At 48.2% G+C, this 16,089-nt stretch overlaps 3 protein-coding genes and 1 long non-coding RNA gene across 7 annotated transcripts in view; 2 read left to right on the top strand and 2 right to left on the bottom strand.

The window, feature by feature from the left end:
- Window positions 1–321: 321 nt before the first annotated feature.
- Window positions 322–6,938, bottom strand: boka (BCL2 family apoptosis regulator BOK a). Of its 3 annotated transcripts, none has more exons than XM_067230153.1 (5): window positions 6,583–6,938; window positions 5,942–6,286; window positions 5,630–5,758; window positions 2,826–2,989; window positions 322–1,225 (listed from the first exon to the last, which is right to left on the bottom strand). In XM_067230153.1, the coding sequence occupies exons 2-5, from the start codon at window positions 6,183–6,185 to the stop codon at window positions 1,100–1,102; spliced, it is 663 nt and encodes a 220-aa protein (XP_067086254.1). In that variant the 5' UTR covers window positions 6,186–6,286; window positions 6,583–6,938; the 3' UTR covers window positions 322–1,099. The 3 variants fall into 3 exon arrangements, with proteins under 3 accessions (XP_067086254.1, XP_067086252.1, XP_067086253.1); XM_067230151.1 differs by having other exon boundaries at window positions 6,588–6,937; XM_067230152.1 differs by having other exon boundaries at window positions 5,942–6,938.
- Window positions 6,939–8,199: 1,261 nt separating this feature from the next.
- stk25a (serine/threonine kinase 25a) lies at window positions 8,200–11,955 on the top strand (the record flags this gene model as incomplete). The annotated part of the gene is made up of 10 exons (XM_067229418.1): window positions 8,200–8,414; window positions 9,139–9,360; window positions 9,507–9,563; window positions 9,655–9,763; window positions 10,237–10,394; window positions 10,524–10,709; window positions 10,975–11,120; window positions 11,482–11,590; window positions 11,776–11,850; window positions 11,926–11,955. Coding segments are annotated over exons 1-10 (1,125 nt in total), but the record flags the coding sequence as incomplete, so codon positions are not given.
- Window positions 11,956–11,962: 7 nt separating this feature from the next.
- LOC136935824 (uncharacterized) lies at window positions 11,963–12,638 on the top strand. Its single transcript, XR_010874995.1, has 2 exons — window positions 11,963–12,059; window positions 12,194–12,638. It is a non-coding gene; the product is annotated as an uncharacterized lncRNA (long non-coding RNA).
- Window positions 12,639–13,222: 584 nt separating this feature from the next.
- farp2 (FERM, RhoGEF and pleckstrin domain protein 2) overlaps window positions 13,223–16,089 on the bottom strand; it is a 27,570-nt gene continuing 24,703 nt past the window's right edge. The window contains exons 24-27 of one of the 2 annotated variants that reach the window (XM_067229475.1): window positions 15,388–15,527; window positions 14,914–15,021; window positions 14,634–14,785; window positions 13,223–14,427 (exon numbers count right to left, since the gene is read on the bottom strand). In XM_067229475.1, the coding sequence (XP_067085576.1) occupies window positions 14,337–14,427; window positions 14,634–14,785; window positions 14,914–15,021; window positions 15,388–15,527 (491 nt within the window). In that variant the 3' untranslated portion in view covers window positions 13,223–14,336. Of the gene's footprint in view, window positions 14,428–14,633; window positions 14,786–14,913; window positions 15,022–15,387; window positions 15,528–16,089 lie in introns of those variants that run through there. The other variant, XM_067229476.1, reaches the window with a different exon arrangement.

Genomic DNA, 16,089 nt, shown 5'->3' with positions numbered 1-16,089 from the left:
TGCAGCAGTGCTGCGTCTGAAACTCATTATTGAGATCAGCGATGTGAGCAGGCCCATCCGGGATCCACAGGAACCAGAGACATTTCATCCAACGTGTCATGTGTCCCGTGACTGCTTGTTTACCTTCACAAGAGGGTTGCTCAATAACTGATACCAAATAATAGCTCTAACTAAACTATTTAATCTTGTGCTCTCTAAATTATGACGCTGCTAAACGGAATACCCAGTAGTTCTTTCAATTTGGTTAAAAAAAAAGATTTAGTTTTGTAAATACCACCGTCTGAATCATTTCAGTTTCGTGACTTATTAACTGAAAATATGAAGTCGTTAAAGTAGTTTATTTCTAGAGGAGACACTGTGCTGCATGCCTAACATAAACTGTAGATATTTACATTTTTTTTTTTAATAATGAAAACTAAGACAGTAAAAATAACGATAAAGAACGTGACATTGTTTAGTTGCTAATTGCACAAAAGGTCAAAGTCCCGCTGACACGTCCTCACACAAAAAATGACTGTCTAACTTTATTCTCTCACACACTCACTCACACACTCACACACACAATTTGTGCAATTTACATTTGCAGTGATCGATTGTAATAGTTTGTACTGGATTATAATATAGCCTACTACCCAATGAAAAATTGTTCGCTCGTATCATTCAGATCTCCAAACACAAGGGGGCAGCAGATTTCTTTCCCACACCAGGTCTCATTCATTTGAAATTATTCACCAGTTATTTGTTCACCAGTAATGATAATCTTTAACATGTTCTCACATTAGAATATTGTCCATGGGGCATTACTCCTGTAACTGAATGATTCTAATACTCTCTCAGGACTCCTGCAAAGGAGTCAAATACCTTGATGACATTTGAACTGGATTGCATGTGACTGAACTGTATCATGGAAGCTACATGTACAGGTGAGTGGGTTGTGTTCGTACAGGTGAGTGGGTTGTGTTCGTACAGGTGAGTGGGGATCACGGAGGCTCAGTGCAAACTCAAGCAGGCGTAAACACAGCCGTGGTTGGCTGAGAGGAGGCAGGGGGCAGTCCTCAGCTGGAGGAGGGAAGACAGTCCTTGGAGTGGACACGCCCCCTTACTTGTCCCGCAGCAGGTAGAAAACCACAGCCTGCAGGTAGTGTCCACACACGCACGCCGCTGACACCAGCCAATGGGACCGGAAGCTGGAGTCTGTGTTCACCACACATTTTGTCACGTCAGCCTGTTGGAGGAGAGGGAGGGCTGCTTTAGATAGAGGCAACCACCTACAAGCTGCTTGAACTATTAAATATTTTTCATGTAGCAGAAGCTTTCATCCAAAGCGAAGTGCACCACTGTTCTGTATATATGTGTGATACATTATGTACAGGCCTGTGTATTTCTGGTATTTTGTATATTTGTACATTTCTCCTATTTCCTCTTCTTGCCTTATGCAAAGCCACAATTTCCCATTGGGGATCAATAAAATACCTACTGTTACCATCATACTGGCACAGATGTCTGAAGCCATGTTTGTAATACTGGCTCACCATAGCATGTTGTGTCACACAAGACTTCTGACTGTCATCCAACTACTAAACAGTTTTCATTGGTGGTTTTGTAGTTTAGGGTCTTGAACTTTGAGTTTTAAATAACTTTCAAATCATCTAAAAAAAAACCTGGGAAGATGTAGTGAGCGGAAACACAAAGTGACTGTCCTGATTTTGTTTCACAGCCAAAACTAACACTGTAATCTTAACACATTTCAGCATTCCGCTTTTAACAATTGGCCAAAGGTTCTCAAAGGCAATAAAACAGCTGAATATCAACAGAGAAACAGACGTCAAGTTCCACTTGAGCCCTGTGAACCTCAGGTTCACGGACGCCTACAACGTCTGTAATCACGAATCCACACAAACAGCCGTTCAGAGAAATAGGCCCCTCATTCTCCCCCTTGTGCCGAGTTATACAACGTATTATCTTCCATTTTGTAACGTCCCACTTATCCAGAAGAGTTCACTGCCTCAGAAGCGGCTCCAGCCACAGGCAGCCCTGAGGAACACGCTTGGTCCAACTGTCTGCTGCCACACACCGCTTCAGACGGCCGCAGTCTTGGTTCTCTCTGAAGACCAGCCGCCAGGGCAGAACCCAGACAGAGGCACTATGCCAGACCCAGTCCAAGTTCCGTCTGTGCATCACTTAAATACTAATTTAACTCATACTAAAGTAATCTCACTTTGATGTAATTTGTGTTCTTCAGCAGTGATAGCATAGAGAGGGTGTCCTATGTATGCACAGTATCTCCCAACCATAGAACCACCAAACCGTGTCTTCCATCATCGTACTTCAATCTGTCGTGAACTGCTTAAGGAGCGCAGTCCCTCCCAAACAGATAAGTAACCCTGTCCTAGACACCTGATTTAACCAGCTCCCCTACTGTGCATTTTTTACTTTCAGCATTGTTGCATAAGAACAGTGTAAATCATGTCTGCTAAGTAGTCCTTCCTACCTTCACAGCATAATACGCATACCAAGGACTTAACCTGCCAGACCATGAATGCAGACAAGTCAAACATCCCCCCCACCCCGCCCTATATGCAGCCTGTGCCCCTCCCCTACCAACACACCCTTGGGTCTCTAACCAGAAACACCACTGATGTTGGATGGTGACTGGGCCTTCTTGCGAGTCTCTGCAGTCTCTGGGGTGGAGCTCAGTGGTGAAGCATAGAGAACTCGAATGCAGATAAAGAGGTCAAGGTTTGAATTTCTCCACCCTTGCATTGCTTTGAATAAAAACATCTGCCGATTATGTAAACATGTTGTGATTGTTCCTGTGGTCGCACCCAGCCCCCTCTCCTCTTGAGCCAGGTCACCAGGCTCTTGCGGACGAACTCTCCCATGCAGTCCACGATGGTGTGCACCATGGCAGGATGGCCGTGACGCACGCAGTCCACCGCCAGCGCCCCCGCCACAGCATACAGAGACACCACCTTCCCCCACGTCACACCTGGGATAGAGGGAGCGAGGGAGGGGAAGAGGAGAGAGGGAGAGGTGGAGAGGTGAAAAGATGGCAGGATATACTGACCCTGAAAAACAAACCCTCTTAAAAACCACACACACACCACACTGGTACTGTAAACACAAATTCTTCTTAACCTAAAGCACAACCTCTTGGCTTGATACCAGACAAAGAGGGATTAAATAAAGAGGAAGAAAGAGATGATGATCCTGTGGTTTGTGTGCAGGCCTGTGAGGAGCGAGGCCTCGGCGGGGCTGTGAGGCCTCGGCGGGGCTGTGAGGCCTCGGCGGGGCTGTGAGGCCTCGGCGGGGCTGTGAGGCCTCGGCGGGGCTGTGAGGCCTCGGCGGGGCTGTGAGGCCTCGGCGGGGCTGTGAGGCCTCGGCGGGGATGTGAGGCCTCGGCGGGGCTGTGAGGCCTCAGGGGGGCTGTGAGGCCTCGGCGGGGCTGTGAGGCCTCGGCGGGGCTGTGAGGCCTCGGCGGGGCTGTGAGGCCACAGGGGGGCTGTGAGGCCTCAGCGGGGCTGTGAGGCCTCAGCGGGGCTGTGAGGCCACAGGGGGGCTGTGAGGCCTCGGCGGGGCTGTGAGGCCTCGGCGGGGCTGTGAGGCCTCGGCGGGGCTGTGAGGCCACAGGGGGGCTGTGAGGCCTCAGCGGGGCTGTGAGGCCACAGGGGGGCTGTGAGGCCTCGGCGGGGCTGTGAGGCCTCGGCGGGGCTGTGAGGCCTCGGCGGGGCTGTGAGGCCTCAGCGGGGCTGTGAGGCCACAGGGGGGCTGTGAGGCCTCGGCGGGGCTGTGAGGCCTCGGCGGGGCTGTGAGGCCTCGGCGGGGCTGTGAGGCCACAGGGGGGCTGTGAGGCCTCAGGGGGGCTGTGAGGCCTCAGCGGGGCTGTGAGGCCTCGGCGGGGCTGTGAGGCCTCAGCTGGGCTGTGAGGCCTCAGCGGGGCTGTGAGGCCTCAGCGGGGCTGTGAGGCCTCGGCGGGGCTGTGAGGCCTCAGCGGGGCTGTGAGAACACTGGGGGCTCTCTTCCCCTGCCAGAAACCTCCTGGTTTAAACTGGGACAAAGACGTTTTATAACCACAGAAGCAACCCAGGGCATCCGACCACCGTGCCTGTCTCACCCCCCACCTCCCCCAGGAACAGCTTGGGTTAGCCTGCCAGAGTGAGATTCATTATTTCTTATTAGCCTCGACAACAGATATTCATCAAACCTAATCCTCATGTTTTAAATTGGGATTTTCTCTGCTTACCCATTTATGGTGCAGGGAGAAGATTCAAGCTGGTGTTTGACACTTAAAGGTCTAAATGAGTATCATCACCATGTGTCTTGTAGAAAGAGCTGCATAGTGGAGATTTCTGTCTCTCTGAACAGCAAATCCCTTTTTAAGCTTTATAAGGCTGCTTCCCAGACTGACCAGGTCTGTGACCGCAAAGTAAGACTGGTGTGGTCCCCTCTAAAACCTACATCTGAGATCAATCACAAATATGTAACATATAAAATCTGTTTTTTTATGTTTGTAAAATGTATGTGCTTTATCCCTGACCTATCATGTTTTAACAGCAGATCAGAGTCGAGGTGAGCCATAGCTGGTGAAGGAAACTGTGTACCCTGTCCAGAGCCTGCGAGCCTCTTATCTAGCTGCCCAGGGCTTCCTCTGGGGAGAGGCAGGCTGCAGGGCTGACAGGCCTCTGATAAACTGTCAGCCTCACGTCTAAGTATCCTTGCGTGAGGGTTAAAATGTTGGATGTAAACATTTAAAAGTATTTACCAATGTAACAACTCCTCAAACCCAATCTGACATTGTTAAAGTTGTGGGATTTTGTCTGGTTCAGTAGAAGTTTGGGAAAGATTGAACGCTGGCTTCTGTCTGTCAGATGACATGTTGAGAGATAGTCTTGAGTTAGAAACATGACTTCTCTTCAATGCTTTGCTCATGGTGCTCACGTACGGTGGAGTTTCACTTCGCTGTTCAACACCATATCAACCACACAGGTTTCTCCCTAAAAACATAACTCCAAATCCAGTTTCCAAACACAAACAGAAAGAGGTCTGAACTTTGCCAGTGGCACGCCTTAGCGTTGTTCTGTCAGTCACTTCAGTAAAACGGCTTTGTAGTCCCTGAGGAAAAAAGGCTGGTTGTACTGAAGTTGCTGGGTGAGCTGAAGGGAGGGGCCCTGAAAACACTCACATGGCCACATTCTAGCCTAATATGGACTATTACTCTCCAGCCAGGCAGGCAGGAGACCTGCAGCAGAAACACGCCTGAATCTGATCCTAGACTGTTTATTTTACAAAGTGCTGCAAGGGCTCTCTCTCAGTGTCTTGCTCTAAAAATTGTCTATTTTTACCATCACTCTCAGGTCTTCTATAAATCAGTTAGAAGAGAGCCATAAAAGCAGAAAAATTACAGTTTCTTACTGCATAAAACGAGTCAAGCTTCTGCCTTGAATCCCCATTTGTTGTGTTTAGATTGTTTCACTGATAGTAAGTTCAAAAGTTCATCTCCTTTCTCTCCAGAACACCACGAGGCCTACCGCCATCCCCACCTTCCATTAACCTGTTGCTGGCCTGCCAACAAACGGCACGCAAATACCTCTGTGTCCAATAAAGTGAACTCTCTGAAAGCAGATCTTACCTGTGGAGAAAATGTCAGCAGCCACTGCTAGGAAGGCGTCCGACACCACGCTCTCAGACGCCACCGTGATGTTCAACTGGCGGGCTACATTTCGGTAAATGTTGGGCCGGAGGTATTCCAACTCGTCACCTGGGAGACAACACAACATAGGCGAGGTTCATAGAGGGACCTGCCTCTACCCGCATCAATCTAATGAGTCAATCGGCGTTCCAATCTGGTCATGAGATTCTGCTGTTGCGGTCAAATGAAAACATCATCACGCGAAAAGCTGAGACATGCCTGGCGTGGAGAAACAGGAACCTCAACACTCACCCAGCCAGAGGAGCACTAAGGACACCTCTCCAAGCGTGCCCCCCGATGCCGACAGTCCGTGCTCAGGCTTTGACCATCCTATTCCCGCTCGGTTCAACCGAGAGTGGATGTAGTCCCTGCATAAGGCCTTGGACTGCGACACGAGTTCCTTGTCTGTTGGCGAGCGGTCGAATACTTCCATCACTTCAGCCGCGAACACAGACGAGCGGCGCAACATCTCCATGCCCCTCATTACCGCTGGCATGCACTCAAACGCCGCGCCTCCTAATCAGTCGCCGTGTATGGCGGTCGACTGTCAAAACAAATCTAGCCCTCCTCCCTGATGAGAATCTTCTGAGTATCTTCCTGAAATAGATTATAACAGAAACAAAGTTGAGTTCAGCCATGCAGATACAAAATAATCTAGACCTTTTATGTGCGAGTTAAATAGGCTGCGCATTGTTACTGTTTTAAGAGTAAATTTGAACTCCTGTTCCAAACTGTGAGACATGACATTCAATACTGGCCAGTGGATAATAATTGCGAGATCATTTCTGACAAAGGTCTGGAAGAGATAACATTTAGCAAAATAATGAACGAATATGACGAAGTTGCTCTGCCACGTTTGTCAGAGCAAAGGCACAAAGCCACATCAACATTACCCAACCTTGAACCGCTTAACTCCTTGGTGGGAAAATTGGGGTGCGAAGCGGTGTGTGATATTCCAGATCCATCTTGTTGATGTAGCCTACCGCGACTCAATGACAAATGAGGCAACGGAAAATTACTATTTCCCTCTTAATGAAAAAAACTTTGAGGTATTTGGGCCCACAAACCCAGTACCCAGACGTTGTTTTGACCATTGAATAATGAATCGTGGGTTAGCGGCCAACCATCCGGTCAATTCGTCATGCTCTGAAACGCACCGCGCGCTCCGGCAACGTTTCCTTCTATGGACACTCATTCGGTTTAGTCCGCAGGCGGAGATAACGAGCCTTCACATCCACTGATGCCCCGCCTCATCCCCTTCTCTGGTATTCCCTGATGGGGGAACTTTCCCCGTAGAGACTAGATCATTAGTAGTTGGGCAATTGTTCACTTTAACGTGAAATGTCTTGCTTTTCAGGTTGAGTGATATGAGATATTTGACTCGATGACGTGTCGGTGCATCAATGTCCATTCGTCCTGTTCTTAAACGCAAACTTTGGCAGATTTTTAGACATCCATACTTTAAACATACCAACAGCCTTGCGCATGACATAACTGGAGCCTATACCCTCGATAATGCAATGGCCTGGCTATAAAATGCATCCAACGGCCCCGCAGCCAAGCTAGTAGTCAAGCACAGACCAGAGGACAAAAGGGTATAGAAGAAAAAAAAAGATAACGACGGAAAAGGGAAATTATTAGGGCAGATATTAATAAACCATAAATAATCCCTTTCTTTTCCCTTCCATAGGCACAGTTCTGGGGGCACGTGGGAAGCCCTGAAATTGTTTGTATAAAGGGATATACAAATAACATTTGATTGGGTTTGATTGCATTTCCAGCTTGTGTTGGAGTATGGGCCTATTCTTCAGTTCTCCTCAGTCAAGTGGTTTAAATGTAGGTGGTTAGTGCCCTTTCAGATTCAGTTCATGTAGAAGAATATGCTGTCTGTGTTTAAAAAACCGTCACAATATCCACGTGCCCGACGCCCATGGGCTGTCAGGGAAAGTCCCACGCTTCAGGAGAAGGGAGATCTGTTTGGGCTTGCCCGGGGAACGGCCTCCGCTGCCACATTCTCCTCCATGATTACTCTGGTGTCTGGCATTGCTGAAGTCATCATTATCACATGAAATGCTCCCAGTATTACAGAAACAAGCTGATTCATGAGTGTGTTGACATTTGATGCATCATAATAAATTTTTTAATGTATAGGCCTACATGTTTATGTGAGAAAAGCTCGATTTAGAGATGTGTACTGGTGTCAAACAAACATCTATGCTTAAATGAACGTTTATATATTTATATTTATTGTGTAGGCTACTTCATTTACAAATCTGGATCATATTAATCATGGCAGATTAATGACATTTCTGCAATCTCGGAAACTGTCAATGTACATGATCATGGAAAAAAACGATTCCTCTATTTCCATTTTAGATCCCATTTAGGTTTATCGTTCACTATCACCTTAATCACTCTGCCATAATGTGGGTGGAGTAGCTGCCTGCCTCTTAAATATTGATAGGAGTCTTACATCTCTGATATCTGCTGTCCCCAAGGATCACATTGTTCGGTAGTGACCATATGCTGCGCTGAGTTAACTCAATCTCGCAGGAGGTGAAACATTCATTTTCTCTGAAGGCTTCGCTAGAAAAGATCATTCGGATTTTCTACGGAAGTAAGAACACATTCTCAAGAATAAACAGTCTACATTCGGCGGAAAGAGACTCAACCGCAACTCCTCACCAGAAGCATGGAACATTTCCTGTACACGCGCCAGAACCAGGTAATTGGGTCAGGCGTTAGGCACTCGCGGCCAAGCTAAACCAATAAGAGAACTGGCACAGCGGCGCGGGGATCCCTGTAATCCAGAGGGTGACATGAATGTACATGTTTATCTGAAATAAATAATGACAAAAATAAAAAACGAACTGCAATTAATATTGTGGAAAAAAACAAACAAGCCATGAAACTGTATATAAAAAGTCATAGAGCAACTTTGAGGCTCAGTCAGGGCAAAAGTCCATGTAGGGAGGAACCTCTCATATAACTGAGTCAACTGGATGAAAGTGCGTTCTCCTGGTCGTGAGGGTGTGGGCGGCATGGGCAGCTGCTGGACTCTGTGGCCCCACAGACATTGACTCAACTACGGACACGTTCGATCTGAAGTCCATGGACACACGTAGGGGTGGGTCCAGGGAGACTGGCTAGCAAAGGGCAAAGGTCACATTAGGTCACTTTTGTTGTGTTTTAATACTGAACTATGTTCTACATGTCCAGGAGTGCTAGGGTTGTCAACCCTGTTAGCGCAGCACAATCCTGTCACAGACTGTCGCCTCTGTTGCTTAATAACCAAATCCTGTCGCTTTCACGTTTTGGTGTAAAGAAAAAAATGGGACAAAAACACTTTGAACAAACAATTACAGCTGAAATCTACTATATTGTATATACATAAATATACTGTACATGAAACACTAAGATGAATGCATAACTTGTGTCTGAGTTCCCAGCTGGACCCAGAGCAGCTGTTCACCAAACTGGAGCGTGTTGGGAAGGGCTCCTTCGGGGAGGTCTACAAGGGCATCAACAGCCTCACTCAGGAGGTGGTGGCCATCAAGATCATCGACCTGGAGGAGGCAGAGGACGAGATTGAGGACATTCAGCAGGAGATCACCATTCTGGGCCAGTGTGACAGCCCCCACGTCACCAAGTACTACGCCTCCTACATCAAGGTACAAATCTGCCTTGTCCTGTACGTTGCTTTAAATAAAACTGTCTGCTAAACGAGTCCATAATCATGGTAACGCCTGTACATGGTGTATTTGGTGATATTGTTGCATGAGAGGATGGTTGAGTAAAGCAGCTGTTCTGTGTCCAGGGAACCAAGCTGTGGATCATCATGGAGTACCTGGGAGGAGGTTCTGCTCTGGACATGGTACTAAGCATGACCCCCTTCTCTGTCAAGTCGGATTCCAGCACTGTTTAACCTGTTTTCTTGTGGTCTGTGTATGTGTGTGTGTGTGTAGCTGAGGCCGGGCCCCCTGGCGGAGGCTTACATAGCCACCATCGTGAGAGAGATCCTGAGAGGGCTGGACTACCTGCACAGTGAGAAGAAGATCCACAGGGACATCAAAGGTCTCCGGAACATTCCTCCTCCAGACTCCAGCAGCCTCGTGCCCCAGCTCCACCAGGCGCTGGGTTACACACACAGAAAAAAGTTTAATTTATTGGTGAAACTATAATTTATTTATTTTTTTAAATAAAAAGGGGGGACATTTTAAATTTGATTTCTAATAACGGAGGATACGAACGTTAAGTATAATTTTCTTCTTAAAAAGTGTCTGGGACAGATTTGCTGGGGACAGTTGCCCCCCCAATGTATAATAAGACCCACACCTGCATGTTATATATAATGTGTAATGACAGCACGGCCTTGCATGTTATATAATGACAGCACGGCCCTGCATGTTATATAATGACAGCACGGCCCTGCATGTTATATAATGACAGCACGGCCCTGCATGTTATATAATGACAGCGAGGCCCTGCATGTTATATAATGACAGCGAGGCCCTGCAGTTTCCACCCTGACTGTGTTCCTGCGGCAGCGGCCAACGTGCTGCTGTCGGAGCAGGGGGACGTGAAGCTGGCAGACTTCGGCGTGGCGGGTCAGCTGACCAGCACCCAGATCAAGAGGAACACGTTCGTGGGCACGCCCTTCTGGATGGCTCCGGAGGTCATCCAGCAGACAGACTACGACTTCAAGGTCAAGAATTAACTACCTTAATTGTCCAGGTGCTGTAATTGAGATGTTATTGGGATCGGGGGTGAGGGGAGGGATGATGGCAGGGACGAGGATCATCTTTCACCACAACAAGAATGTTTTACATCTTAGGCTGACATCTGGTCTCTGGGAATCACAGCCATCGAGTTGGCCACAGGGGAGCCCCCACACTCAGAGCTGCACCCCATGAGAGTGCTCTTCCTCATTCCCAAGAGCCCCGCCCCGTCCCTGACGGGGGCCCACAGCAGAGCCTTCAGAGACTTCGTGGAGGCTTGCCTCAACAAGGACCCCAGATTCGTGAGTCGACTGTTTATGTAGGCTGATAACAAGCCTCTTTTGTTTAGACTTATTTGGCACGTGAATGTTACCATAGAAAGTAGATTTATGTCTGGTTGCTGGTTGAAAACCAGACAACTGAATCACCAAAGAGCCCTACTGTTGGTTTATTCACCATGCTGCACTTTCTAAACAACCTATTTCATCGTCCCTTTGGATGAAAGCGTTTGCTGAACGCTGACCTCAGACGTAAGCGTCTCTGTTCTGTCTCTCTCCTGTTCTGCAGCGGCCCACTGCCAAGCAGCTGCTGAAACACAGGTTCCTGACGCGCTTCACCAAGAAGACGTCCCACCTGACAGAGCTGATCGACAGGCACCGCCACTGGAGGGCACGCGTCCCTGACAACACCTCCAGCTCCGATGACTCAGACACGTGCGTAGTCAGTCACCATGGTGATCAGTACTGTATCACTAGCCTATAGACCACCGCAGAACTCATCACAGCCACATTAGGATGTGTTCTGTGCTGAAAGATCCAAGGCAGTGACACTGCCTGTGTGTTCAGATACAAGGATTCAACTTTGAGAAAGTTCCATGTCTGAATCTACAATCCAGAAGGTGGTCTAACACTGATAGTGTATGTGATAACAGTGAATGTGTTAGTGATAATCGTGAGTATGTGAGTGATAACAGTGAAAGTGTGAGTGATAACAATGAGAGTGTGATTGATAACAGTGAGTGTGTAAGTGATAACAGTGAGTGTGTAAGTGATAACAGTGAGTGTGTTCTTGCAGGGAGGCTGATGGAGGTGAGGGAGATCAGGACCCTACCTGGACATTCCCCACAGTCAGACAGCGACCCCGCTCCACCCCCAAGCAGAAACACCTGCAACACTCTGAGCAGGTAGACCAGCACCTGCAACACAGAACACAGAACACAACTCACTTTACACTTTTTGTTTGGTGAAAATCACTTCCTTTATAATTTGGTAACTGTAGAGTTTTCCTTGGTCTGGCTTAACTAAGCCAACCCAAGATTAGAAAGTGTAAAGCTGTCATTGTGCTTATGCCAGCTGTCACCTGTTACAGGTGAGACCTTCCACAGCAGAGGCAGGGAGACAAGCACAGGCGGCAACGTCAGACATCACACCCATCCTGCAACAGGTAACACCTCCTCACCTGGTCCACCGCACCTTCACCCCCACCTGTCCCTGTGTGACGTGAGGGTGTGCACTACAGCTGCAGCAGGGCGGGGCTGGAGGGAGAGGCTGGGGGGCTGTGGGGGAGCTGCAGCAGGCCATCTCCCTGGCTGAAGAGTCGTGTCCAGGCATGTCAGACCGCATGCTGGCCCACGTCTTGGAGAGAGTGTGCAGGTGAGAGGGGCTCCAGGTCTGTTAACCAAACAAATCCTAACCCTGTTTGAATCTGGCACATTTAGTATTGTCCATTTGGTAAATATCAATTTTCTAGCATTTTCCACACCATTTATGTGGTCTTCTACATCCAGGTTCTCATCGAATGGCATCAGGTATGACTTGTCACAGTAAAGGCTGTCCTCACCAGCGCCCCCCTCTGGTAGAGAGCTGCGTAGACAGGATGTCTCCTCCACTCTGCCCCTCGAGTGACGCTGAACCTTCAGCCCAGGCCGCCTGACCACCCTCAGACACACAAGCTCACCCCAGCGGTCCTCAGGGAATAATCAGCGCTGACGAGATTGCATGACATGATTCTTAATGTTGTACAGGGAAACACCACTTGGTGGAGAGTGTGTACGTACAGCAAGACGGCCATCTTTAAGCTGCTCTGAAATCAAGAGACAAATCGAGGAGCTAGAACTGTTGTTTATATTGTTTCCATTTTATTTGTTACTTTTGATGCAATAACATGAGACTACAGGCAGGCCTCTCTGGGCCTTCAGACTCACTACACAATAAATAGAGTTACACACTGTACAGCAGAGGCCAGGTGTGTGTGTGAGAGAGAGACAGAGATACGGCAGGAGTAGGGTTTAGAGGTGCCCTCTAGAGAGATAGAGGGAGAGAGAGAACATTCCAGTACTCATAAAAAAAGATAACAAAACCATAGACCAATGTAGTGTGTGTGTGTGTGTGTGCGCGTGTGAGACATCAGTCATGTCAGTATGTGCTCAGTTAATGAAATACAGCAAGACATAACCGTGTACAGTTCTCCAGTTCCTCCTCCAGTCTCCAGCCCTGTTAGATCACCTGGTCCAGACCGCAGGGTTAACACAGCCTGACTCACCTACGTAAAAAGTAACTAAAAGAATAAATGGTTTTAATAAAGATAACCCTGATGAACTAATAGCTTGTACCTCTAAACCGTCAGCCCAGCAAACCACATGATAGTATTCATGAGGGCTGTAGCCACACTTGACATTTCTAGTCCCCCAACTCCAGAACCAGCCGAGACAGGAGACGCAGTGATACTCCCTTCCTATCTTTCTTTGAAAGAGTAACTGGATGCAAATGATGTCTGTGTTTGACCAATGAGAAGAGGTCATGGTTTTAGAGCGGGCTGATTGAACTAAGGTATTTATTGTGAATAGAACATCCACAAACACAGGAAGTCCCAAACAAAGGAAGTTAGCAACAGGAGCAGAAATTTGCTTTCACCAAATAACTGAGTGAAAAATATCCCCAAAACTAAGCAGGTTGGACATTTCAGTGAAGAAAAAAAAAAGAAGTAACAAAATGTGGTTGTTCAACAATGGGATACCTTATTCTCCAAAAGTAATAATAAAAAAGAAAAAAAATCTGCTTCAGTGTTGTTAAATAATAATGTTTAAGTCACAATTTCTAGACGGTTAGAAAGTTCAGTTCACAAAGAAGAAAGCCCAGCTGGTGAAGGCGGTTTTGGTGTTCAGTCTGGGTCCCTTACACACACCTCCTCTTCCTACCTCAGAAACACGGAGAGTCCTCTGGCTCGATCCACACAGCACTGTCTGCAGACATGCTGAATACTTTGATAAGTGTAGACTGAATCGTCTCAATATTTCGTAAACATCCAAAACAGAGAAAGTTCCAGACCACCTGCCCTCTGTTTTCAACATACATGAAGCCCTTCTGAAGATAGCTGGGAGTGTCATCATCACCCAGCTTCACCACCTGACTCCACCCAGATTCACCATCTGACTCCACCCTGCCAACACCTTCCCATTCCCTTCATCACAGACTCTCCCAGTCAGAAGACAACAGGAAACAGTCACCTTCAACCTGGCAGAGTCCTTCACTAATACTGCAAACCCTTTAGGAGTGATCCACCATCCTCTCAGGGCACCTGAGGCTGGTCTCTGCAGTGTAAACAAACAATCCCACCAGCCTCCCAGTTCTCTGCTACATCAGATGGATTTACACAGCATTCCCTCTTTACCAACACTTAATCTTATACACTGGAATAATTATTATTATTTTCAAAACGGATTACCAAAAAATAAACATTTTAAACAACACTGTCCCACAGTAGCGTCTAGAGGAAGGTTTGTATGAAATGTAAAAACAAAGACATGAAAACCAACTGCCAGTCTTGTCCAGTCCCGAGTCCTCACTGACCCGACGCCTGCCACACCCAGGGAGGACATGTGATGGTTCCCTGCTGTGTGAGAGTCTAAGAGGCCCAGCCCCCAGCCCCCCTCAGTTCCCGTTCATCTCTCCAGAACCCTTGGGGACTAGCAGACTGATCCTGCCTGTGGAGCTGGCAGCACTCTTGATCACCTCCATCCATCTGGGGAGGGAGAGGGAGAGGGGGAGAGGGAGAGGGAGGGAGGGAGGGAGAGAGAGAGCACAAGAGAAGAACAAAGAGATCAGCACAGCCTCAGCATAGAGTCAAGAAGCTGAATTTGTATTTTCCAGGCACAGTGTGAAGTCACCACAGCACTGCTACCAGACAGAACCACAGTTATAATAAAGCTGTCCAACACAACAGCATACCTCTCAAAGGTGTACTCGCTCTCGGCCCGGAAGTAGTAGAGATGGGACTTGAACTGCAGCTTGAAGACGTACTCCTTATGGACGCTGTCGGCCTCCCCGGGGCTGCTCACGCTGTAGCCCAGCAGGGGCAGGCTGGCCAGGGGGAAGTCATCCTGGAACAACACACATGGAAACAAACCAACACTTCTCAGTTCACCCGGCTGTGGTACCGAGGTATATACCAGGTAAAAGAGACCAGGGTGTGGTAATGAGGTGTGTACCTGCTGAGAGAGGTCCTTACCTGGTGAGTCTTGTAGAAGAACAAGCAGAAGTTGGTGAAGACCACCCAGAGCTTCTGCCAGCCGTTGCTGTTTTTGAACTTCCTGAGGAGGTACCCTGAGAGCTGGTTCTAAGAGAGGGGGAGGGGGAGAGAGAGGGAGAGAGGAGAGAGAGGGAGAGAGAGGGAGAGAGGAGAGAGAGGGAGAGAGGAGAGAGAAGGAGAGAGAGGGAGAGAGGGAGAGAGGAGAGGGGAGAAGAGAGAGAAGTTAGAAGAGAGAAACTGAAGAACCAGTCAACAATGTGCAGCTCAAGAGACCTTTAGAGACATGTGCTTATTTTACTTGATTCAATCTTGAGTAGAATCATTCTAGCTGGGATGCTGACACTAAAATAGATCCACGTCTTTGCAACCATCCTATCTGAGTGTGTTGGAGCCTTGTTTATAGAGAGGACCAGGTCTCCCAGAGGCGTGGGCCTGTCTGCTGGGCTGGGCTACCTGGTTCATGCGCAGGTAATCAGAGAGGGAGAGGTTCTGGTTGCGGTACCAGCAGACGTGAGTGATGGTGTTGGGCCGCTGGGCCTGACCCAGGAGGTAACGAGGGGGCAGCTCTGGAGACACGGCCGGGGAACAGAACACTGAGACGGCGGAGGAGGAGAGAGGTGAGGAGAGGAGAGAGGTGAGGGGTGAGGAGAGGAGAGAGGGGGAGGAGAGGGGTGAGGAGAGAGGTGAGGAGAGGGGTGAGGAGAGGAGAGAGGGGAGGAGAGGAAGAGAGACTCCGGATAGAGGAGGACAGGAAGTGAGACCACAAAAAGACACAGAAAGAGCAGAGTGGGGTGTGGAGAGAAGAAGAGGAAGAAGAAACAGAAGAATGATAAGTTATCGTGTTAGCAGTGAGAGAACAGGAAGTTATGTTAGCAGTGAGAGAACAGGAAGTTATGTTAGCAGTGAGAGAACAGGAAGTTATATTAGCAGTGAGACAACAGGAAGTTATGTTAGCAGTGAGAGAACAGGAAGTTATGTTAGCAGTGAGAGAACAGGAAAACAATACAAGAGAAGGTAGGAGGTTCTCATGCAGGGCAGAGAGGAGATTCAGAAAACATCTTCATCCTCATGGATCCTTCATCTGTGGTGCTCCACATACAGGGGGAAGAAGAGAGAGACCAGAGAGAGACCAGGCTGAGAACAGCTGGCCCCAGA

The sequence above is a fragment of the Osmerus mordax genome, chromosome 26, assembly GCF_038355195.1.
Source record: "Osmerus mordax isolate fOsmMor3 chromosome 26, fOsmMor3.pri, whole genome shotgun sequence".
In the NCBI taxonomy this organism is placed as follows: domain Eukaryota; kingdom Metazoa; phylum Chordata; class Actinopteri; order Osmeriformes; family Osmeridae; genus Osmerus; species Osmerus mordax.
Note: the sequence above shows the minus strand (reverse complement) of the source record. Positions and strands in the feature narration are given on the sequence as shown.

Bases quoted from the DNA above. Each gene is read 5' to 3' on its own strand.
- boka (XM_067230152.1), bottom strand. From the start codon at position 6,185: ATGCCAGCGGTAATGAGGGGCATGGAGATGTTGCGCCGCTCGTCTGTG. The intron at 5,759-5,941 runs GTGAGTGTTGAG...GTTGTCTCCCAG, and splicing joins CTTAGTGCTCCTCTGGCTGG to GTGACGAGTTGGAATACCTC. The intron at 2,990-5,629 runs GTAAGATCTGCT...CCTCTATCCCAG, and splicing joins TGCTGACATTTTCTCCACAG to GTGTGACGTGGGGGAAGGTG.